The sequence below is a fragment of the Motacilla alba genome, chromosome 20, assembly GCF_015832195.1.
Source record: "Motacilla alba alba isolate MOTALB_02 chromosome 20, Motacilla_alba_V1.0_pri, whole genome shotgun sequence".
NCBI classification, from domain to species: Eukaryota; Metazoa; Chordata; class Aves; order Passeriformes; family Motacillidae; genus Motacilla; species Motacilla alba.
Window position 1 is genome coordinate 15008334 of NC_052035.1, and position 25062 is coordinate 15033395.

Consider the following 25062-nt stretch of genomic DNA (forward strand, 5'->3'; position numbering starts at 1 on the left):
CTTGTTCAAGGAGATTCAGTGAGCAGGATTTGGGGGGGCTAGGGTGGGGTTTCTGGAGAGTTGAGTGGCAGTAATGTATTCTCAAGGTTAATCACACTTGATTGTATGCAAACAGCTGTTGCCCACTACCCACACGTGATCCAACCCTCCAGGGACAAATTTCTGCCACTGGATGTGCACAATGGGATCTTTAGGATCCAGGGGTTTTAGGTTTGCAGAGTGAGCAGGGATGGGGTGGTGGAACAGGTGGGGCATGGTTGGCACTGGGTGTGGGCCAAGCCAAGTGCAGACCCTGCTGTGCTGTTCCTGTGGGGCTCCTGAGGACAAAGTCACCCGCTGGGGGAGCTTCCTGTTGCTGCCACCTCTCCTCTGCTCATCCTCAGCCTAAGCAGGCCCGTAGAATTCCAAGGACTGGCAATTCCTTGCCGTGTGAAATGCACTCTGAGGCAGTCACTGGGTTTTGCTGGATTTTGCAGTTTGGGAGTATTTGTCTCAGGCTGGAGGTGGGTCTGTGCCACGAACAGCAGCGGGCAAAGCTGAGAGCAGAGGGCTGCTCCTCTCACCCTGCACTTCATGCTTCAGGCACAGTTTCTCTTCTCACCAGTTACTGCTGGCCACGGGAGTCACACTCGCCGTGGGTTCATGTGCTAGGCAGAGTTTTGCTTTCTGCAGGACAGATTTCGCCTCTTCTTTAATAAGCACAATTATAGCTGCTGTTTTGGTGTGTTGATGAAGCTTCCAGATGGCTAATTGTGTGTCTTGAAGGAAAAAAGAAACTCAGCATCTGACGTATCCAAACCCAACAGAGAACAATGCCTCTGGCTCTGGGACCGCCAGATTCCTCATTTTAAAAAATAGATGTTGCCTTTGTGGTGTTGTAATGGCTGCAGAATTCATCCATGCAGCAACTGAGGCAGGAATGCAAGAGGCACGTGAGGATTGCTGTGCCCACGTGGAGGATGCTGTGGTTGGTGGGGTGACCCTGGGCTGTCAGCAGGCAGCTGCATTCCTGGCGCAGGTGCTGCACTGGTGCTGACTGCCTGACCCACGGGCGGGAGGATGGGCAGTGCAGCAGTGATGGGGCAGGGACGCCTCCCTCCGTGCTGCCCTGCCCTGCCCTCGGGGCTCCCAAGCTCCTTCCAGCCCTGGCCCTGAGGCAAAGCACCAGCAGAGCGCAGCCCAAGCTCCTTTCCCGCCTGCAATGGCTGTGTCTCCAAGTCTGCTCTGCCGTTTTGTACTGGTTTAACATCACTGCTGGGTACCCAGAGAACTGGCAGTGTTGTTGCCTAGTCAGTTTGTGAAAGTCAGTTTGTGAAACTGTTTTCTAGTTTTCTTTGTTCATGGTTTTCTGAGCAGACTGGGTGATAAATTGATAATTTTTACTGATAAGACAAAATATTTCTAATAATTTTGCTGATAAAAAGACCCCTGCCAATGGTTATTTAAAGATGTCCTTGCTGAGACTTCAGTTGCTCAGAAATCTGTATAATCTCAGTTGATGTGAAGCTGAACCCCAGCACTGGCTTTGTTCACGGGATGGCTGTGATGGTCAGGGGTGATTTTGGAAAGGAGGCAGAACCTGGGGGGAGGTGGCAGCTGCCAGAGGAGGCAGTGGCCACCTCACAGGGTGCAGCAGCAGGAGGTGCACTGGCTGGAGTCCCACTGTGTCACAGCTGCTGGCTCCAAGGCGGAGGCCAAGGCTGGCCCTGCGCTGCCTGCCCAGGTGTGACAGCACCTGCGTGTCAGGGAGCTCCTGGCTGCAGCACCCTGGACAGAGGAGCCACAGCCCCCCTCGCTGCCTCTTCTGGTCTATGGCTGGAAACGAAAATACTGGTGCTGTTCGCAGACCCTGTGTGCTCAGGGTCCTGCCCGGCTGACTGCCCTCAGCAGGGAGCCCTCGCTGTGCCCCAAGCAGGGCCTGCGGGGTGTCCCCACTGACCACTGCCCGCCCCCAGGGACCTGTGCTGCTTCCTCGTGGGGCTGAGGCTTCTGTAATTACTGAGCTGGGAGGTTAATTATTCCTTAATTATACTGAAACGGTGATCAGAGATTTTATAACCTGACCATAACCTAGGGGTCCTTCCGTCCTGTGTTCTCCCAGAATCTCACCCTGGCGTGGGGCAGTGCAGGCAGAGGACGTGCTGGGCTGTGCTGCAGCCAAGGCTTCTGCTGGCCCTGTGAGCTGGGACGAGCTGTCCCCCTCACCCCAGACTGTCCACAGGGCGTTTGCCCAGCTTGGGGCTGTGCTTGCCACGGGCCCAGCCTGGTCCCGAGGAGCCAGCCAGCCTTCGTCCTGCTATTCCAGGGCTGGTGTCAGCGTGAATAAACCGCGTTCCTTTATAGCTACCACAACTTTTGACAGCTACAGGGCTGTAAATAAAGCAGCTAACGCAGATGCTAATATTAATTCTCATGACCCAGTTGTGCTTCACTAATAGTATCTGGGTTACCAGCCAGCCAAGACAAGAGCACAAGTATTTAGCCAGTCTCAGTCTATTACACCAAAAAAGCAAGCATTTGAAGATACTAATTTCTAGAGCTATGTGTCAGATGTGCCCTCCATTAGGAAAAGGCACAAGGAAGCTCTGAAAAAGTCACAGAAATCCGTGTTTAGGGGTGGTTAGCAGTGAAGCCGTGCTGGCCATGCACGGGGTGATGCCAGCACCTCCTGCTGTGCTGCAAATGTGCTGTGACATCCCCGGGTCAGGTCTGGTCCTGTCCAGGCCTGGGCATGCAGCGCGCAGAGTGCCACTGCAGGGAGACACGTGCTGTGTGCAGGACTGAGAGCTGTGTTGGGGTTTTTAAAGCAATGTTTGAGACTTTAGTTAGCAATGTTAGGATTTCAGGATAATCATCCATTTAGCCCTCTCCAGCTGCAGCTGCTCTCTCCTTCGTCATCCCTTTGGTTTCTGCCCAGGAAATCTCCTTGATATTCAGCTTTCTCCGGAGGCATTCAAAGATTGTCAGGTGTGAAAAGCTTTTGGGAGAAGCATGGATGTTGCCATGCAGGCTCATGCAGCTGGAATGAAGCAGCTAGGCCTTTCCAAGCTGTCCTGACACCGTGGCACAGCCTGAGGCTCCAGGGCTGCTGCAGCCCGGCTGTCTTGTGCCGGCTGTGGGCGTGATGCTGCTTCCTTACACAGCCTCTCCAGAAGGGCCGGGCTCGTGGCTGATCAGTACCAGGCTTCTTTGTCCTCACAGCAATGCAGGAGTGTGTGAGCAGCCCTCAGCCTTGGCGCAGCCGTTTGCCAGGGCAGAGTCATTGCCACAGGTGTGTGGGCATGGATGTGGGCTCTCTGTCATAAAGAGTTGGTAGGACAGCTCTCCCTGCTAGGAACTTGATGCATTTACTCGAAGCAGCTGCCTGGGGCCAGGGGACAGCCCTGGGGCGCGTGTGGGACAGGTGTTTGTGTTTTCTATCACAGCGTGACCCTGCGGCTGCACAGAGGCAGAACTGAGCTGCTCACAGCGGGCTTGGAGGCTTAATTAGGCTTCTAGTGTTCCGCAAAGTTCACTCCACTGCTCGGTGGAGGACAGTTTAGGATAAGCATAATAGGATTACTGCTGCTATATGCAGCTGCCTAAGCCAGGAAGTCCTGGTAATGGGCCTTTACCCAGCAGGAAAATCTTTTCAGAGGATGCTTTTTATAACCCGTAGTTACGCAGGCTGTGAGTGCTGGGAAGGGTGTCCTGAGCCAGAGCCAGCCCAGGTGAGCCCCGAGGAACAGCGCATGTTCTGTCGTGCTGGGCTTTGCTGCTGACAGCCACAGCCAGTACCTGCTGCCTGTGGAACTCTTCCCTTGAGAGCATTCCCAGTGTCTGCTGCCCATGTAAATCTCTCCTTGTGAGCATTCCCAGTATCTGCTGCCCATGGAACTCTTCCCTTGTGAGCATTCCCAGTACCTGCTGCCCATGGAACACTTTCCTAGCGAGCATTCCCAGTATCTGCTGCCTGTGGAACTCTCTCCCAGCGAGCATTCCCAGTACCTGCTGCCCATGGAACTCTCTCCCAGCGGGCACTCCCCTGGCATGACGCTGGGACTGAGGTGCAGCTGCGCTGGGCAGGGCATCCCGGCCTCGCCGCGGGCATTCCCGAGGCATTCCCGGGGCACTCCCGGGGGCATTCCCGGGGCATTCCCGAGGCATTCCCGGGGGCATTCCCGGGGGCACTCCCGGGGCACTCCCGGGGCACTCCCCCGGACATTCCCGGCGGAGCAGGCGCCGGGCAGGCAGGGCTGTGTCCCGGGCCGGGCAGCTCGCCGGCCGGGAGCCGTGGTCGCCCGTCGGGAGCAGCCGCAAGCCCCGGTGGCTCCGGGGAGGAGCGAGCTGCTCCACAGGCAAGAGGGAGGTTTAAAAGCTCCGAGCCCTGCGGTCTCGCTCAGCCTGTCCCAAGTGCTCCATGAGGAATTCCTGCCTGGGAAGGCCACGCTGGGATCCCCTCCCGCTCGGAGCAAGGAGCTTCCTCCCACTGGCTGCAGCCGCTGCAGCATTTGAGTGCTGGATGTGGTCAGGGCTGTGTTTTTTAACACGGAAGCGGTCAGTGGTTTTTGGAGGAGGAGGCAGGTGTTCCAGATGTCGGGACGTCACCTGGCCGGGCAGGGAGCGAGGCTCGGGGCTGCAGCCTTGGGGGTCCCGGCCTGGGGGGAGCCAGGGGACAAACACTCCCCACCGCTCGGGGACTGTTTCTGCCACCCGAGCAGCAGCGGCAGAGCTCAGCTCTGAGCGAGCATTCCCCCCGGTGCTGCTCCCAGCGAGGCCGCTTTCCTTACCCTGCCTTTTCCGCAGCGGCAGGTAATTCACAGATAAAACAATCGGTGCTTATACACACACAGGCGCGCAGGAGCCAGTCCTAATCTTTCCAAATCCCTTAATATACCTTATGTATACAGTTTGGAACTTGCAGATTTAGCATGATAGATTGATTTCATGCACTATCTCAATGGAAAATGACATTAGTAACTACGTTCTTTTTTTACATTATTTTCCCCTGTCTGAGCTGCTGCAGAGCACTGAGCTGTGGCCTGTCTGCCCGGGCACAGCAGCACTGAGGGCAGAGCAGGTCCCCTGACTGTGTCTGGTACTCTTGCCCGGCTTATACAAAGCCTGAGATGTGGTGCAGCCTTAGGAGAATTTGGCCAAATCACTGCGTATGCACTTGAGCATATGTTATAGCCAATCAGCTGGAATGGTTGTAGTTATTTTTCACAACTCCCCCAAAATGGAGAAGATGGATGAGAATTGAGTGGGTCATGTGGATTGACAGGGGAAGCTGCTATGACAGTTTGAGACAGATGACTCAGGGTTTTTGCTTTCTGGTTTTCTGCATTTCACCACCAGGAATTTCCAAGGGGTTCTCCAGTAAAAGCAGGCTGGCAAAAAGACAGACTTGCCTCATTAGCCATCCCATAGTGAACCGTGCTCCCGTCCCTGAGTTCTCCTCTCCTCCCCAGCCCTGCGCTCTGGCTCCTGCACACCAGGGCTGCTGCAAAACAGGGTTCCTGCACACCAGGGCTGCTGCACACCAGGGCTGCTGCTGCTGCCCACGGCGCCATGCCACACTGAACCGGCCCCGAGCTGTGCCTGAGCTGTCCCTCTGAGCTGTCCCCGAGCTGTCCCTCTGAGCTGTCTCCGAGCTCTCCCCAAGCTGTCCCTCTGAGATGTCTCCAAGTGTCCCCCAGCTTTCCCTCTGAGCTGTCCCCTCTGAGCTGTCCCCCAGCTGTCCCTCTGAGCTGGCCTCGAGCTGTCCCTCTGAGCTGTCCCTGCTCAGCCCGGCTGGCCCCGGTGCAGGAGCTCAGCTTTCAGCGTGTAACAGGGACTGGGGCTTCCCTGTGAACCCCAGCTCTTGTGCCACAGACCCGCGTGAGGGTGGGGACAGGGCAGGGGGTGGCCGGGTGGGCTGTGCTCCTCGTGTGCAGCCCTTTCACCTGGCCCAGCGTCACGCCCAGGCAGGGCTTGGCCCTAGGCAGGGCAGCAGCTCGGCTCAGGAGCTCCGGGAGGCAGCACGGGAGGCAGCAGACCCCGGTGCCTGGCCAGGGAAATCCCTCCGGGTGACAGCACCTGCCTGCGGCAGGAGCGAGGGGCTGAGCCGCCGCCACCTGGAGCACGGCCACTTGGGGCTGGCACGGCCCTTCCTCGCCAGAAAAAGAACACAAACAGAGTTATTTTCTTCAGAATAATAACACAGAGAAACAGTAACAAAGCCAAGAACATTGAGATGGTGACAGCAAGAGCCTGGCTTAAATACCCCAAAATAACATCTGCCAGAGCCTGATTTCAAAGCAGCAGCTGCTGGCTGGAATAAAAACACAAAACTTTCCAAGCAGTATGAAGAGTGATAATATAAAAAGCAACTCTTTAGTGAAAGCTTTCAGGTGCACAAGTGTGGCTCTGTGCACACGTGAGAAAGGATTTCTACAGTTTTTATAAGGTTAATTAATTAGTTTAACTAGCAGGTACATCCAATAGGAGATCAGCTGACCCAGTGACCCACCCCTGGTCCAGCCCCATGGACTTGGTCCAGGGGTTTCTTTCCCCAGTGCTTTTATGTCTTTTAAGTTCTGGCGAAAAACAAGATTGTCAGAAATTACCTTCTTAAGAATAAGAATAAACAGATTTTAAAGAATGCGTTAGTTAGGGTTAGCTTACTGTGAGAAAAGTCAGGAAAAGCACTAGAAACCATGCAACTATAGATTAAAAATCTGCAAGGCTACAAATAAATTAAAAATATATTAAAAGCTAAAAAATCTTTAGGCATCACAGCCACTGCACTGCAAACACAGAGACTTGGTGATTGTTACTTTTTTCTTCAAAGTAATTTTTTTTTACAATAACACTTGTATTTTTGTGTAAGAAACTGTCCAATCCCCTCCAAATTTCCCATTTCTTTTACGCCTTCCACCGTATTCACATAAAAGGAAATTGGCTGCAATTGTTTTCTGCAAACAGCAAGTTTGGAAGGGATTCTTGGACCACAGGGTCCAAGTGGGATTCTGCTGAGCATCCGAACCTGGAGGGACAAGTCTTGGAAGAAAGGTGAGCCCTGCAGGATGCGCTCCAGGGCCCTTCTTCCAGGCTGCCTCTCACGGGGGCTGGGCATGGTCCCGCACTAGTTTCAAGCTCATTTCTTTGGGAATTAATTTGGTGCAGAGCCGGGGGGTTTTGCAGAAGGTGGCACTGACAGGAGGACGCCCGTTACACCCCGTGTTCCAGTCCTGGAGAATCCTGTGCTCGAGGGAGCTCTGCTCAGGCTGCAGCAGCAGCGCACCCGGGGTTTGAGTGGGACTGGTGGTCTCCACTCGTGGGGTGCAGGGGCACAGGGAGGGTCCCACATCTGTGCCCCCCTGCCAGTGGAGCCAAACCCACCTGGTGTGGCCTCAGCTGCTGCTCCTGACAGCTGGGGAGAGCAGCCTCCGCTGTCACCTGACAAAACCACCCTGCTGTGTGTTGCTGTTTGTGTTAATAATGTTTTGGCAATTTTCAAGAGTTGTTTTATTTGAGAGATTTGAAAGGTAAATTGTCAGGAACTCGGTGCTCTCCCAAGGAGTACTGAAACAATCCAGGAGCACAGCTTTGCCACTCATTTTCTTCCCTAGTCTCTTCATTACCCTCCCTTTGGTAGCTGGGATCTTTGGTAGGTTTGTGGTTTAACTGGATTTTGGAGCAAAACCTAGAGGTGTAGAAGGGGATGGATTCGATTAGGACATCTTTAAACAGGACCCATCCCTCCCCCTCCTGCCCTAACAGAGTGTGTGTGGGGTTTTTATTTGTTTTCCAAGAGTGTCACCTCTTACACGTGGCAGCTTCAGTACAGCCAAGGACCTCTCCACGTCTCCCAAAGCAGGATGTCAGCCAGAACGCCCCAGCCTGCCTGGTTTGACTCCAGCCTGCCCAAAGCCAGTCAAGCTTAGCTGCTGGAGTGGCAGCTCCGTGTGTGGCTTGTTCAGCCCAGAAGAGGACAGCCTGTGCCAGCCTGTGCCTGCAGGAGCAGGGTCTGCTCCTGGTAGTGCTGATCTAAGGAGCCCCTTCTGGACAAACCCACCCCCTGCTCTGCTGTCTGGCAGAGATGCTGCTGCCCAGAGGAGAGCAGAAACCTCGTGCCAAAGATTTGAATCTCATGAGGCTCTGCAAACCAAGCTAACTCTCTAGAGCACGGCAGGGAACAGTGTATAAGCAGCTTAGTTAAGAAAAATGTTTTCTGTAATGCGTTTTTACCTCTGCCTTTTTACCGCCGTCTCTTCCGCGCCTCCCCAGCCAGGCCAGATGAGGCTGGCCAGCGTGGCACAGAAGTTCAGGATTCACTACTCCCATCTTTTTTTTTTGCCTGGTGCTTTCAGTGGCCACTGCTGAAAGTTACAGTTTAGGAATTTTCATTCCAGGTGGAAATGCTTCAGGAACAGGCTGTAATTGTAATGTAATTTGCACAATTGCGTCTTGCAACCCTTGAATTTAAGCATAGGAAAAGCTGGGACCAGAGCACAGCTGCTGCTCAGTTACAGAACTGAAGCAGGTTTTTGGTGTGTGCCACAGGCCCCAGCACCCCAGAGCAGGGAGTGGTTTGGTTCCAGCTTATTTCCGCTCGCCTCTGATGTAATTAAATAATCTCTGCCCGCTGGATTTTGTTTTTTTAAGTACATGCCTACAATGATCAAAGGATTGTTTCATGTGGTGGGGTGAGCAAAAGAAGCTCTCAAGGTCAAATCCAAAACAGCCTAAAGACTCTGGGGCTGGGGTCTGACCTCCAGGAACAGCAACGAGCCAGCAGAAGATGAGCAGCTCGGGAAGTAGAAAATGGAGCTTTTGAAGCCAATAATGCCCTCTGGCAGTGAGCAATCAATTGACAGAGAAATGGGAAAGAGAGAAAGAGCGAAAAGAAGTCAGACCCTTCTGCCTGGCTGCAGCAAAGGCAGGACATTCATAAATAGAAAGCAGCACATTTTCTCCTTCCTCCTTCTTTTCCAGGGGAGAGTGGCCATGGGAACAGACACGCTCCGTGCCCCGTGGGGCAGGGGGATGCAGGAGAGAGCAGATTGGCACAACCTGCAGCAGGTTAATTGGGACACATGGCCCCGGTGTCACTGCCCCTAGGACTCTTTCTTCTTTCCAAGACATAAAGGAAAACAATTAGCCAATATTAGCTGCGCTGAGCAGTCTGGCCGTTCAGCACGCCGTGGGAATTGCCAGCTCATTCCATGGAACACATGGAGAGAGAGCCCTCAGCTGCCAGGGATGCTCATTCACGTCTGTGCCAGGCTGCAGCCGTGGAAAGGTTATTCCTAGATCCCTTGATAATTCTTATAAACTTATTTCCCTGGCATGCTGACTGGTTTTGCCCTTATAATTTTGCCTTCTTTAAACAACTCGCAGTTAGCCCTGGCCTTGCTTTCCCCGCTCAGCAGTGGGTTTCTCCCCGTGCTGGGCTCACCCTGTGCCTCATTTGCAGCCCAGTCCCACGGCAGTGACTGTCACAAGTGCCACAGTCAGAGGTGCTGGGTGCTCGTGCAAGCTCCAGCTAGGTTCAGCTTTGCTGTTCCAGTGTCTGCTGCTATGATAATGAGCCAGTCCAATCAGCTCAAATTAAGGGCTCAGGAAGGCTCAGCCCTTCAGAGAAGTACATTCATGACAAGATTAATTTCTATCACCCAGTGTACAGGGTGGTACCATCCTATATTAACACAGAAACCCTGAATTAAAAAGAAAAAAAAAGGAAAAAAAGTAACTGGAAAATGCACTAAACCCCAGTGAGGTGTGTCATTTCCCTTAATCTTCCATGCTGCTCTTTGCTGTTCTCCACTTGGATTAAAATCAGATATACCACCTGGCACTGTTCAGCTTTCTCTTCCCCTCCCCTCTCTGCAATAACCCTTCCCTAGAAGGCAGCACATCTGCATTTCCCAAGCAGTTTCAGGTGACTTTTATTAGGAGAAAATGCAAAATATCAGTAAGCCAACCACTAAAAATCAAACAGCCCAACCGCTCCAAGAAGCAAAACAAAGCCAGCTCTGCTCCCTATCAAAATGGCCAGTGGGGCTTCATGTTCATTTTCCTCCTGTAAAGGCACTTTTCAGGGGGTGAGAGCAGAAGGGGCTGCTCTGGGAGAGGCAGGTGCTGGTGCTGCCTGTGCCGTTGGGATGCAGGGATGCAGGAAAGGCTGGCAAAGCTGTGGGGGAGCCGAGGGCTGCCCCAGCTGGTGTTTATCCCCTGTGCTTTGGAAAGGTTTGTTCTCGTGTCCATGTCCAGAAGTCGGCAAGTGTGGAGTGAATATTCCCAGACTGCCAGCGAACACTTCAAAGAGTTTGAGCATTTTCTGAGCTCAAATTGAGTTTAAAAAAACCTCAAAAGCAACACAACAATAAACAAACAAACAAAAAAGAAAATAAAAAAAAAAGAAGGAAGAAGAAGAAAAGGCACCCCAACAAAGAACCAAGTATACGTCTCCACAGCTCTGTTTCATCTTCTATATTTATAGCAAGAATGCATCAAAACTCTCCTAGTGAGGCAAGATCAAACTCTCTTATTGAACTACTGATGTGGAGCTGCCTTTTATGTTCCCACAGATTTGCTGTCCACTGGCTCTACTTACCACTTGCTATGGCCCCATGCTAATATGAATGATTTGTTGCCAAGGATTAGTTTTTAGCAGCTTTTGTAAGCAGTTTGTATACAGTTGTTGCTATTTATTAAATCTGTGCGATCTAATCCAGTGTTTGGTGCTTATAAAGGGAAAAACCATCTGTGCTTGAGATTAAAACACTTCAATCACTTTGTGCCAAAGCTGTCAGCGAGGGTTCCATGCTCTGCTCTAGGGAAAAGCCTTGGGAACCCTGCCTTGGGAAGGTGGACTCCTGTGTGATGTGTCCCTGCATCAAAGTCCTTTGTCTGACACCAGCTCTGCCTGCCAGACAGGAGGAGGGGGTGTGGGCATGGTGGAGAGCTGAGGAGCTGGCAAGAAAGCAAAAGGTTTTAGCAGAATGAAGAACTAAGAGCTTGGAAGGTGCTCAGAGCTTAGAGTGTTCCTGCTAGTCTGTTTCCCACCACCTGCAGAAGCTTCATAAGTCTCTTTAGAAAAAAACGAGAATGTTAACATTGAATTTCCTTGCAGGCACTGCAAGGGTAACAGCTGTAACCCCTTGTGTGAGCCCACGGCTTTCCCATCAGCGCAAGAGGGGCCTCCAAAGCTCCTCTTCGATCAGGCTGAGTGTCCAGGCAAAGCCTGGTCAGAGGCTGCACCCCAAGGACAGCCTGTGAGGCAGCAGAAGTGCCTCGGCATAAATTTTATGCTCTTATTCCAGGAATCAGTTAAAAAAAAAAATTATGCCCTCTGAAACCCAGGGGAGAAGCCCCCACAAGCTGCAGCAGGAGCCCAGGGGCAGCAGCAGCTGGGGGAGCTGAAGGCAGCCCTTGGGAGCAGCCCAGGGACACCAGGACACCTGGAGACTGGACACCTGGACACCTGGACACCTGGAGACTGGACACCTGGACACCTGGACACTGGACACCTGGAGACTGGACACCTGGAGACTGGATACCTGGACACTGGACACCTGGACACCTGGACACTGGACACCTGGACACTGGACACTGGATACCTGGATACCTGGACACTGGACACCTGGACACTGGACACTGGACACCTGGACACTGGACACCTGGACACCTGGACACCTGGAGACTGGACACCTGGACACCTGGACACTGGACACTGGACACCTGGACACTGGACACCTGGACACTGGACACTGGACACTGGACACCTGGACACCTGGAGACTGGACACCTGGACACCTGGACACTGGACACTGGACACCTGGAGACCTGCACACCTGGAGACTGGACACCTGGACACTGGACACCTGGACACTGGACACCTGGACACTGGACACTGGACACTGGACACCTGGACACCTGGAGACTGGACACCTGGACACCTGGACACTGGACACTGGACACCTGGAGACCTGCACACCTGGACACTGGACACCTGGACACCTGGACACCTGGACACCCAGCTGCCAGGGCCATGCTGGTCTCGAGCTCATTCAGCAGGAGAGGATGTTGCCCCTGCCCTTCTGTCCACAGGGATTTACTGCTCCTGCAGGCCTCCCTGTCTCTTCACAGTGCCATTAGTGTGGCTGATGCTGGTAAATGGATTTGTCACTTTTCCTAACACGTTTCTGGAAGAAATGTTAAACAGGTCATTGTTTTTTTCAGGCAAAACATCACTTGAGCTCTGTTCTAATTTCCTCTCTATGTGGCAGCTCAGGATGGCATCAATGACTCGGTAAATCTCCCTGCAGCAAGACTAATTATGCCTTTTGGTGAGAAAGCAGCAGTGGAACTGGTTTAGTCTTCCAAAAACTCTACACTATAATATGCAGGACTAATGTGCTTCAGATTTGAAAAGAATTAATATCAATTATTCTCATGCATATTCATGAGAGGAAGACTGGTTTAGCAATCAAGCTAATAGTTTTTGCTTAATTACATTTAGTTGATTTCATGCTATCTTGGCACATTCCTGATTGAATTTAAGCATTAAAAAAAAGGCCTCCCACAACTACTCCTGCAAACACCAACACTTGGAGCTCAGCATCCCCTGCAAACAGCGTCTGCGGCTGGGCAGGCTGCTCTGCCTGCTGGGAGTCGATCCCGAGCGCTGACTCTCCCCGGTGCAGGGTAAAATCCCAGAGGCATCTTGAAGAGCTGTTCTCAAGCGCTCACCAGCGCTGGGGTGGAAGGCAGGCTTTTTTTGCTCTATATTTTTGATTTATTTTTGCTTTTTCTGAGTCCAAACCTCTGTCAGCCTGAGTGCAAGGCAGGCGGCGGGAAGGGGAGATGCGCCCGGGAGGGGAGCCCCGGCCAGGGGCAGGTTCTGAAGGGTCTGTCGGGCAGGGGTGGGAGCCTGGCCCGGTCCCGCTGCGGAGCGCAGGCTGCGGAGCGGGGGATGCTCTGGGAGCCTCCGCCCGGCTCGGTGCCGGTCCCTGTCCCGCAGGGGAGGCCCAGGCTGTGCAGCCCCGCTCTGCCCTCCGGCCCCTCCGAGAGCGGCGTTCCGCAGGGCACGGAGGGTCGGGATGTGCGCGGGATGGGGCAGCAGAGCCCGCCCGAGGCCGGGACGGGGCCGTGGCCGCGGCAGCCCGCAGGGACACCCCGGCTCTGCCGGAGGATGGCAGCAGGGCTGCGCTGCGTGGTCTGAGCGGGGCTGTGGGGCCCGTGTCTCCCAGTAGAGCTGCTTGCTGGGATTGCATCATCCTGGCATGGCACAAGGCAAGGCCGGGAGAAAAACGGGAAACTTCAGCTTCCATGTGCCATTCATTTGTTTTCTTTTTTGACTTCCCCATGCTTGCAGCAGCAGAAATGGGACAGATGCTTCCCTCTCATCCTCTGCTGAGAACTGTCACTGCGCTGATGTCTAAAGGCAGCGTGTTTTTCAAGTTTGCCTTTTCAGTATTTTCATTCATCTATAATTTTCTTCTCCAGTGCACCATTTACTTCTGGGCTTTGCTCTGAAAGAAGACTGACACCATTTATCATTTAATGGGCTTTGATAGCTCTCTGACAACTAAACATGTTCTTAAGAGTATTGAAGAGTTTACAGCCAGCTCTGCCTGAAGGTTTCTGCCCGCTGCACCTTAGTCAGCAGCAGCTGTAGCTGCAGCTCTCTGGGCGCCTGTTGGCAAACAAAGCACTGACACAGAATCACCAGAAGTATCCTCTTCTGAACTAAGTAGACTTACTCTCTCAACAGATGAACTTATTACAGCTGTAATTGAAATCAAATAACTCAGAATTATTCAATCTTGGCTTTTCCAGGCAAACGTCAAAACTGAGATCTCATATGTCTCCAAAGCAAAACACAAGTGACTTAATCTTGGTTCTGGTTTTGTGGAGGTTATGCTGTGCAGCAGTGCCTGCAGAGGAGTGCAGGGGTTTGCCTTCCTGCAGGCTGAGTGCCTGGGGCACCCAGGGGAACACAGCTCTCCAGGCACAGAGCTCCTGGAGCAGGGGGCTCCCAAGGACCCGAGGGACAGCGCCTGGAAGGGGCATGGAAAGTGCCAGGTCAGGGAAAACTCCTGAGCAGGGACCATCAGGACTTAAGGGGTTTGGAGATTCAAGGTGTTACATCTTAACATCCTTCCACGTGAAAAAAGCGGATTAAAGGTTCTCTGCACTTCCCGTGCAACCATAGCCCCCACTTTGGCCTCAACTTGCCATGATGCAAGAAGCAAGTGTTACCTTTCATTATGGCTTCAGCCTTGTCTAGAAAAGACATTCTGCAAACTCAGTGGTCAGAATCTTGAGATCAGGAGTGAATGTGCTCTGTAAACTCTTTCAGTTTATGAATAATTAGGCATTTTCTAGTGAAGAGATGTTTCCTAAAACAAGTCCCTGTCAATAAATACCACAGACATGTATAGCTGCTGTGAGCAGGAGATGTTATTCCTGTGCAGAATCAAGCAGGGAGGAGACTAAGGAACTCTCCATCTGTTTCTGCACTGTGCAGCACGTGGGATACTGCTCAAAATACACCATGCTCTGTTTCTCGGAGCCTGGGGAGACAGAGGCTGGCATAGGCGTGGCAGGATGGAGCTGGACAGCCTGACTCAAAATGTGTTGTAGCTTGGGAAAGCAGAGGGGCTGCAGGAAAAATCCTTTGGTAAATGGAGCATATGAATGAAACCTGGTCCTGATGCCAGATTTATTCTGCAGGCCTTGGTGGAGCTAAAAAAGCACATTAGACAAAACCATTATTGAACTTCTTGATTACATAACAATTTCCTCATCGTATTTCCAAGAATATCGAATCTATATTCAAACACCCTCCTACTCTCTCCCACACACCACCCCTTCTCCTTGCTATATCAGCTTCATTACTGAGTATGAAGACAGAAAAAGTATAGGGCATGTTGCCACGATCAGAGAGATCTCGGATCTGCTTACCCTGAGGTTTTAGAGCCATCTATGGGATTGGGACAGCCAGTTCTCATAAATTTTAATGGCCTTGAAAGTCTCCTGTCTTATGCCTTTATCTCTGTTAGGGGTTTTAGCAGTGCAAAGAAAACTACCAAGCAATAAATATCAGCAAAGCTCCGTGCTGCCTGAAACCCCCCTCTCTGTGCCACCCGCGGGGTGGGCACACAAACTGCTGCTGCAAAGGGAGAGGTGGGAGCTGCTGACCCCAGGGAGGAGCACAGGCCTTGCATCTCAGAGGAGGAACCTCTGGGGCCCCTCTCACCAGCACGCGGGCTCAGGCCAGGGCAGGGGCTTATTTCCTGAAAGGTGCCAGGTGGAGGCGGCCTGCCTGGTTTTGGGGGGATTGTGCAGGAGGTGGGCATTAAAGGCTTGGCAGCATGGCACATCCATCTTGCCTCAGGAAGCAGCAGTTGCACAAACTGGCTACACTTGCTCCCAAAATCAGCTTGCTTGTCTCATTTGCATGTGTAATAACCAGCGTGTATGTACAATCATGCTAATCACTTTGAGGCAACTGCTTTGAATTGATCCAAAACCCTGCCCTGCCTGTTCTTGGGTTATTTAGCTTCCACAAAGGAACCACAGCAGCAATCCAGAGATTCACTCCACCAAAACCTTTGTGAAGCAGCTGATTTAGTGGAGCAGAAGTTTTTTCCTGAAATCCTGCCCATACTGACACTTGCACCACAAGCCAGGGCCATCATTAGGACTCCTTCCAACACCTTCTGCAAGCAGCCTGGTAGAGTACCTGAGGGGATTGTCACAATTTATGGTGTATTGCTACAGGTGAAATGCAAGAGAAATACAGAGAAGCAAAGAGGAAGGGGACTGCAGAGCTTCTCTCATGCAAGCTGTTAGTGGAAATGGTCTGAAAGTTGTGTGGGGAAAATCCAGCTGACCCCTGTCAGGCTTAGGAGCAGCTGCAGGAGCGTCTGTGCTGCTCTGCCAAGGGTGCCTGCCCAGTCCAGCCCTGGAGAGCACTCCTCATAGCTTGGCTCCACTGTGCAGGGACTCCTGCACCTGCCTGCGTCACAAATGTGTCCTCATGTCACTCATTTTAGCTGTTGGTGACTCCTGATTTCTTTCTCTGCTTCTGAATTTTAGGCTGCAAGCTTTTCCAATTTTAGTTATGCATTTTATAGGGCATCCAAGTCAGCAGCTCTGGGTGCTCCTGCAGGGATGCTGGAGGTGCCTTCCCCAGTCCCCATAAACAGCCCACATGCTCCAGCTAGGCCAGCAGCCAGGCCTGGGACAGGGACAGCTTGCTCCATAAGTGGGAACGGGGACATTTCAGCAGCACTCACAAAATCTAACAGCTCTGATGCTGAACTTTCCCATCCCTGTTCCTTCTGCCAGTCCAAGCCTGGGCTCTAGGGACCTTCCCGTGCCTGAGGCTGCTCAACCTCAGCTCTTGATTGCCCATCCAAGGCTCTCACGAGCATCAGCCTGCGTTCAATGCCTTTTGAGGAATCATGGAGATCACAGGAGGAGGCCGTGTCCCGTGCTTCCTTCCATTTCACGCAGCCGTGAGCAGCTGGAGAAGCAGCGAGATTTGGGGTCAGTGCTCTGGAACAGGGACCACAGGTGCTTTTTTACAGTGACTGGAAAAAAGATTTCCAGTTTCATGAGAGCTGGAGCCTTGTGCACTGCAGGGGGATTGCTTCTGCTCAAGGTGAAATCGGTCCCACTGGCTTTTCTTGTTAAAGAGAGGTGAACCTGGAAGAGTAAAGGGAGGAGGAAAGGCCAGGAATGGAATGAAAAGGCTGCCTGTGATGCAGCACATCCCTAGAGGCCTCCCTGGAGTGTAAATGTCTTCCCTCCAGCTTTCTGTCTCTCATTACTGACAGTGGAAAATACAAGAGCTGCCAAGCTAGAGGTTCAGTGCAGCCAAGATGGGAAACCTTATTAGAGAGACAGATGGTGATTTCTATAATCTGAAATCCCAGACTGTAAATACTTTGGGACAGAGCCCTGTGCAACTGAACAGTGCTAAAGCCTGACAGCAGCAGCTGGATCCAGTTTTCTGTGCACAACTGCTCCGTGGGTGGCTTTTGTGGATGGTAGGTGCTACCAAGGCAAGGTATCTCTTACAGAAGGAGAAGGATCTTCTAAACCCTGCTGGAGACACTCCATCTCAATTTTATGTACTTTCCTATTGAAAAGTGCCTTGAATAACTGAGGACAATCAACTCACATTTAAAAGTTTTGCTTAGGCTGAGAAGATTCCCAAAGAAGTGGTTGCAGTAGATGACTAAGGGGGAAAATCTGTACCTTGGGAGCACAAGTGACATCTTGCTGCAGCTTGTGGGAGAAATGATAAATGTCTGTCTCTGTTTATTGCTTAGCTTTGTGGCTAAATCTCCTAAACCAAAATCAAATTTTACCCTTAGATCTCCCAGTTTATTTATTTATATTCATCTGGCATTGCCTTGATCTTCAAAGCAGGAAGGTATATCAAAGGAAACAGAAGGTTTGACACCAATTACTGCTGCTGGATGCCATTCACTGCATAAAGATGGAGTGTTAATATTTACACTGAAAGTGAAGGAGATAAAGCCCAACAGGTACACACATCTAAGCCTACAAATAAGTCCTTCTGTGTATAGTGGGCAGAGATAAAGCCAAGCAAAACTAATTGAAATTACCATTGCAAACATCCCGAGCACCTTCAGAAATGGTGGGTGGTAAACAAAGAAATGACAGCAAAGCCACCAAAAGAGCCTTCCAGGAAAGCAAATCAGGCTCTCTGCTTCTCAGGGGTAGTGCCTGCTCTCCAGGAGATGGTCTTGGGAAACAAGCCACCATGAGGAAGTAATTAATGTCAAAATACCCCCACACTTCACCATGAGACACTTGATTTACATTTTATCCTCTTGAGTTTGAGACGTGTGAGGCGCCCAGTGACTGGACCTGCCCTGCCTTGGCTGCCTCAGTGTTGTCCAGCTTGGTTTGCTCAGATGATTGCTCTCTCCTCCAGAAAACTCAAAATGGCTTAGAAGGCTTGGTGAAGTTGTCATGTTTTTCACAACTGTCAAGAATCAAATTAGAGAAGAGTCATTAAACAAGAGTGTATTATTTGTACGCTTATGTAGTAGAATTGTACACACACCTCTGTAATTAGCCATCAGCACCCCAAATTACAGCAGTAACCGTTCATTAAATGGAGGACATGGCTCTGATCAAATCGTGTATTCACAATTGCATTCCTTCTTGCTTAAATTTCAGAGCTTGTTGTCCAGATGGGTCTTGTTGGGCACCTAATTAGTAGTTAATCAAAAGCTCCTGCTGCTTCACAGCCCTCCTGGCATCCTAGCTGCTCCTTACGTGTTCCTTGACTGCATGGAGATGAAAGCCCAGGAGTCAAAGTAGAGGCTTTATCTCCTTTATGCAACTGCCATAACTAAAACAGCCTCCAAAATAAACTCAGCTCAGGATGCATTGGTTATCCGACTTCTGTGTACTGAGCAAAATGGGTCTTGCAAGGAGTGAATGAAAATACAGCCATGTGTTAACGGCAGCTAGAGACAGCCTTGTGTATTCTGAGATTAATTCACTGTTTTCTCTTTCCTTTCCAGATTTTGGCAATCATTTCCATCATGTTTATTGTACTATCTACAATTGCCTTGTCCCTTAATACGCTTCCTGAGCTACAAGGCGTGGATGAATTTGGGCAGACCACAGATAACCCCCAGCTGGCCCACGTGGAAGCGGTGTGCATCGCGTGGTTTACCATGGAGTACCTCCTGCGGTTCCTCTCCTCCCCTAAGAAATGGAAGTTTTTCAAAGGCCCGCTGAACGCTATAGATTTGTTGGCTATTTTACCCTACTATGTTACTATCTTCCTCACAGAATCCAATAAAAGTGTACTTCAGTTCCAAAATGTACGAAGAGTGGTCCAAATATTTCGGATTATGAGGATACTCCGGATTCTAAAACTCGCCCGGCACTCAACGGGTTTACAGTCCTTGGGGTTTACACTGAGGAGGAGTTACAATGAACTCGGATTACTCATCCTGTTTCTGGCTATGGGCATTATGATCTTCTCCAGTTTAGTGTTTTTTGCAGAAAAGGATGAGGATGATACAAAATTCAAGAGCATCCCAGCTTCTTTCTGGTGGGCAACAATCACCATGACAACAGTAGGCTATGGAGACATTTACCCCAAAACTCTTTTGGGTAAAATAGTAGGAGGACTGTGCTGCATTGCTGGTGTGCTGGTGATAGCTCTTCCCATCCCAATTATTGTCAATAACTTCTCAGAGTTTTACAAAGAGCAGAAGAGGCAGGAGAAAGCCATTAAGCGCAGGGAAGCTCTTGAAAGAGCAAAAAGAAACGGCAGTATTGTTTCCATGAACATGAAGGATGCATTTGCCCGTAGCATAGAACTCATGGACATTGTGGTTGAAAAGAATGGAGAAAGCATAGCCAAAAAGGATAAAGTTCAGGACAATCATTTGTCTCCGAGCAGATGGAAATGGACCAAGAGAACACTCTCTGAAACTAGTTCTAGTAAATCTTTTGAAACTAAGGAGCAAGGATCCCCAGAAAAAGCCAGGTCATCTTCAAGTCCCCAACACCTGAACGTCCAACAGCTCGAGGACATGTACAACAAAATGGCAAAGACGCAGTCCCAGCCAAACCTTATCACTAAAGAGCCGGGTCAAGCTGGAAAGCAAAAGGAAGAGCTCGAAATGGAAACCCTTCCTGGCCCCATGGTGCCGCTGCTGGCGACTCGCACGGACGGGATCGTGGACATGAGGAGCATGTCCAGCATCGACAGCTTCATCAGCTGCGCCGCCGAGTTCCCCGACCCCGCGCGGTTCTCGCACAGCCCGCTCACCGCCCTGCCCTGCAAGGGGGGCATCGGCCTCGTCCAGGAGCAGGGCAGGCCCGAGGGCAGCGGGGCCAGGTATGGGGAGGTGAACCCCAGCTCCGAAAGCAGCCACCGTTCTGCTTTTTTCATTGAAAGTCCCAAAAGCTCCATAAAGGCCAGTAACCCTTTAAAACTAAGGTCTCTGAAAGTCAACTTCATGGAAGAGGACACCAGCACATTTGTACCAGCATCAAACGTACTGAGAACATATCCAGACCCTCTCAAGAGCCGGGGAGCTGCTGCTGCTGCCACAGACGCTTCCTTGCTCTGTGACAGGTCTCTCATGAGCCCGGAAACCTCCATCTACACAACTGCGAGCGCCAGAACCCCCCCAAAGTCACCAGAGTCCCAGGCAGCCCTCGCTTTCAACTTCCACGATGCTGGTATACACAAATACATAGATGCTGACACCGATGATGAAGGTCAGCTGATGTATGATTCCAGTCCACCTGGAAATGTGAGTCCCAAGTACAGTGTTGCAAACAGTGGCTATCTAAAGCAAAAGGACCATGTTTATAGAACAGAGAAGAACCATCTAGAAGCTGCTGCTTTACCCACCTCCCCCAAGCTGATAGGGCAGAACTGCATTTACTCTATGGAAGGTATCACTGGAAGAACCCAGGGCAATCAGGAGACTGTCAGACTAGAAAACCACATTTCCCCAGAAGTCCATGTATTACCAGGCAGCGGAGGACATGCTAACACACATGATCAAAGCATCTGAGGTGGGGTCTGACAGAACTTACTGAGAGTTTAGAGGAATATCTTCACAGTCAACACAAACAAAAGAGCTTCTGCATGGCATGAACTTGGCTGAAACAAGCCACCTGTTTCTAAAAGTCTGGGGGAGGTCCAGTGTGGGTTTGTGAAAATGTCCTTCTCTGAAACAACTCTAAAGACATTGCCCACATCAGTCAAAAAAAATGATTGCAAATCATGATCACACATTGATCTCCTTTCATGTTGTCCAGTGAAGCCAATGTGACCAAATATCCATCCATTCCCCTTGAACGCTAGAGCTCCTTTTGGAAATATTAACATCTGATTTGCATTAGTTCCATAAAGGATGCCAAGGCAGCCAGATTTGAACTCTGGAATAAATTGCTGGGGTTGGTGTAAAGCTTTCAAAAACACAATGCTCACTGCTTCAGGGCAGCGGCTCCCCATCTACAGCTTTCTCTGATGGATATTATGTTCAAAGGTAACAGGGAACACTTGCATTATTGGAAAATCCAAGCGAAAAGCGTTTGAAACAATTAATGGTCTAGAGAAAACAATTCCTAAAATGCTCTTTGTGTGTTTAACAATCTGATATCCTGTAGGACCTGATATTTTCTTTTGAAATATTAGCAGGGTGAGTTGCACCACTTGTATCTAATTCCAAACACGCCCCAGGTCGCAGTGAGACTGGCGCTTGCCCTGGCTAGGAGCCGGCGCTGCCCCGGGGCCAGCGTGGCCCGGGGAGCCGGAGGAGCCGTGCAGAAGCGGGCCCCGCAGCCGCAGCCCGGCCCCAGGAGCCGTGCCTGCCCTGCCCGAGCCGAGCCCGGCCCGGGGACGAGCAGGCTGCTGCGGAGCTTTCTGCGCCCCAGCGGCGCAGCGAAAGATATGCAAGTGTTACACAAATATGCAAAAAGAGGGATTCGTTAGTGACCCGTGCCAGGCCTGGCTGTGCTCCCTCTCGCCAGGAGAGGCTCCTGCAGGGCCCTGGCACGAAGCGGCCGCGAGAGGCAGGAGAATCAGGCCTGGCGTTTTAATAGCATCCAGTCATTTTTAAATGAAACGAGAAAATAAAGAGGAAAGGGAAAAAAAAAAGAGATCTGACCATTTTAAGTGAACAGAACTAGCAGCCACCAGCCTAGGTTTTTAAAATATTATTGTTTCAATAAAGTTATGTCAAATTGTGTAGGAAATAATTTGTCTTTGGTTTTTAATCTCGGGGTGGGAGGGGAAAGCACTTTATGTTGACTTTTTGTTGTCGTTGTTGCAATGCTGGAGTAGGATAGCAGAGTGTAACAATCAAGCACTTTAACCAAGCACTACTTTAATTTGTGCCTCTTGTTGTGACTGTGATTTGTTACAAGCCTGTAGCGAGTCACAACTTGTCCTGTGATAACTGTGATGGTAACCTTTTATGTTGTTCTCTGTTTCTACTGTAAAACTCAGTTGTAAATGACTCCGTCACCGAGCGTTTCCTGACCTGGCCTGGGGTCCTGCCGGGCCGTAGCACTCTGCAGGCAGCGGGTCCGGGGATGAGCTGGGACACGGGACGTGGGAGCAGAGGGGCACCCGTGAGAGGAAGACCCCCCGAAGCCACTCGAGTCCACTGCGTTTTGTTCCTTCCTATTGTAAAAAACGAGTGTCGGTTAGTCCTGAATGTAGCCATGTGTCCTTGCCGGCCGTGCAGCACTGTCTGTAGCCCGTAACAGTGAATGCAGCATGTACGGACAAAAGCAATAAGCACATTTCTGGTGTAGGAGCTAGTGCGTGTTGTGAGGATGGCTTTGCCCGGCGTGTCCTTGGCAGGGAGCTGTGCCCCGTGCCCGGAGCTGTGCCCCGAGCTGTGCCCGGAGCTGTGCCCGGAGCCGTGCCCCTTGGTACAGAGCTGTGCCCCGTGCCCGGAGCTGTGCCCCTTGGTACAGAGCTGTGCCCGGAGCTGTGCCCAGAGCTGTGCCCGGAGCTGTGCCCCATGCTCGGAGCTGTGCCCCATGCCTGGAGCTGTGCTCGGAGCTGTGCCCCTTGGCAGGGAGCTGTGCCCCATGCTCGGAGCTGTGCCCCATGCCTGGAGCTGTGCTCGGAGCTGTGCCCCATGCTCGGAGCTGTGCCCCTTGGCAGGAGCTGTGCTCGGAGCTGTGCCCCATGCTCGGAGCTGTGCCCCATGCCTGGAGCTGTGCTCGGAGCTGTGCCCCTTGGCAGGGAGCTGTGCCCAGAGCTGTGCCCAGAGCTGTGCCCGGAGCTGTGCCCCATGCTCGTAGCTGTGCCCCTTGGCAGGAGCTGTGCCCGGAGCTGTGCCCGGAGCTGTGCCCGGAGCTGTGCCCCATGCTCGGAGCTGTGCCCCTTGGCAGGAGCTGTGCTCGGAGCTGTGTCCCATGCTCGGAGCTGTGTCCCATGCTCGGAGCTGTGCCCCTTGGCAGGAGCTGTGCTCGGAGCTGTGCCCCATGCTCGTAGCTGTGCCCCTTGGCGTGCAGCCCCGGCCGGGCTCGGGCTCGGCGCGCTCCGGCCCCGCTGGCTCCCGCTCCCGGTCCCGCAGCCCAGGGCGCCGCTGGCTCCGCCGGGGCAGCAGGGCAGGGCTTGGCCATAGCAAATACAAAGTGTACTTAGAGGAACCCGCGCATTGCTGAGATACTGGCTGAGATTGAGTCGTCACAAAAACGTGAGGTAACCTTCCAGCAGATAAGCTTTAAACGCTGATTTATTCTGTGGCTCTCTGAGGCCACAGAGCAGCAACGAGAAATCTTAAAGAGAACAGTTATAATATAATCTCTGTGTTTCAGTGATCAGTCATGTCTGCCATCAGCACAAATGTAAAAAGAAGAAAAATCAGGGAATTTTTTATTATAAAGTAATAGTGATTTCCAAGTTAAATATTTTTAGAGCTGATGCTTTCATGTGGAAAAAAAGTCATATTTTACATATTACAAAAGTATTTAAATATAGCCATATAGTGTAGTATTTACCACACTCTCATCCAAATTGATGTATTTGGTTTATAGATGGCACTGACAAAAATGTATAAATCAACAATTCTATCATTTTTATCTGATAGTCAACTGGTGCAACTCTCCTTGTAACCAAAGGCCCTCTGCCATGTGTGATGGCTCATGGCACACACCTTATGTCATCTATTTAGTCCTACCTTTAAAGTAGCATTTTACTGAGTCACTTTTGAAAGTCAAATTCAAAAGTATCATTTAAAAAATCTTCCTTTTAAGTCTGAGTAGCCAAAGTCCTATAGATTTCTTATAGAAAGCAAATAATTTAAAATTAAGCATATAATATGCTTGAAGAGCATTTCTTTCTTATTTGTGTACAAAGATGTAGCTCTCATTTTGTGCCCACTTAAAAAGGAAGTATGTCTAATTTATTTTAATGAAATAAAGTCTGAATATGAAGTATGTATCTATATATGTGTGTGTGTGCATAATACACATATATATATATAATGTAAGCACTGGGAAATCTACTCTAACCTGAAGCTGTGGTGGACTAACCTGTACTCATTGCCCAGGAAAGGCAGTGCTTGGAAAACACAATGCTCACCAAATCCTACAGATCCTAGAAAGACAATTTAATTTCTGTTTGTTTTGACACATGTTTCCCAACGTCCATGGTGGTTGGGGAAAACAGGCAACATCTCCTGCCCCGAGCTAAAGGGGGTGGTTTAATCACTGGTATTTGGAATTCAGGTCTGCAAATTTACTGTGCACCAAGTGTCAAGCAAGCTGACAGAGCCTCACCTGCTGCTGCAGAAGACATCATACCTGCAAGGACTCTCTCTGGACGTGTGGTGTCTGCACTTGCTTGTATCTCACACCATCAACATCACTTTTAACACATGCCTACATATATATATACATGTATGTGTGGATGTATATATGTATGTATGTGTATGTGGAAGGAGAGGGTGCAGTTTCCTTAACCAGGAGGCTAAAGATTATTTGAGTTTTAGCCTGGAACAGAGGAAAAAAGCAGTGACTTTGCAGTAGATTTCTCAGTGCCTTTTCCTAAAAACTTCACCTAAGCACACTTACAGAAAAAAAAACCCAACCCAAAACAAATGAGTCTCCTGTGAAATCCACATTTTTCTGAAAGGTTTGAGAGTCAAAAAAAAAAAAGATAGAAGAAAGGGAAAAAAAAAAAGAAGGCAAGAGAGAGGAAAAGAAATCCACGGAACGCACATTCCCTTCCTGAACATGCCGTGTGTCAAATGCCGGGGAATATCTGCCTGGGCGAGTCATGAGAAACACATCTGAGGCCGTCAGGTTGTTTGGCAACTATGGCTGTGATAAACTGTAGCCTTTTCTTCCCTTGCAGCTAATAAGAAACACATTTCTAAGGAAAGCAGTATTCTCTCCTGTAAAATTGTAATGTACTGTTAATATTTGTACCTACTGTATATTTATGTCCTGACAGAATTATGGCCGGTACAGTTTATAGTAAATGACAAGGCAATGTAAAACTCATCACAAAGACAAGGGGTGTAAAGCCACGTCCTCTCTGCTGCG

At 50.7% G+C, this 25062-nt stretch overlaps 1 protein-coding gene across 3 annotated transcripts in view; it reads left to right on the plus strand.

Moving 5' to 3' along the window:
- The window catches only part of KCNB1 (potassium voltage-gated channel subfamily B member 1), an 89862-nt gene extending 68112 nt beyond the window's left edge, over positions 1-21750 (plus strand). For all 3 annotated transcript variants that reach the window (XM_038159153.1, XM_038159152.1, XM_038159154.1), the window contains exon 3: positions 18543-21750. In XM_038159153.1, coding sequence (XP_038015081.1) covers positions 18543-20564 — 2022 coding nt within the window. In that variant the 3' untranslated portion in view covers positions 20565-21750. The remainder of the gene's footprint in view (positions 1-18542) is intronic.
- Positions 21751-25062: the final 3312 nt, after the last annotated feature.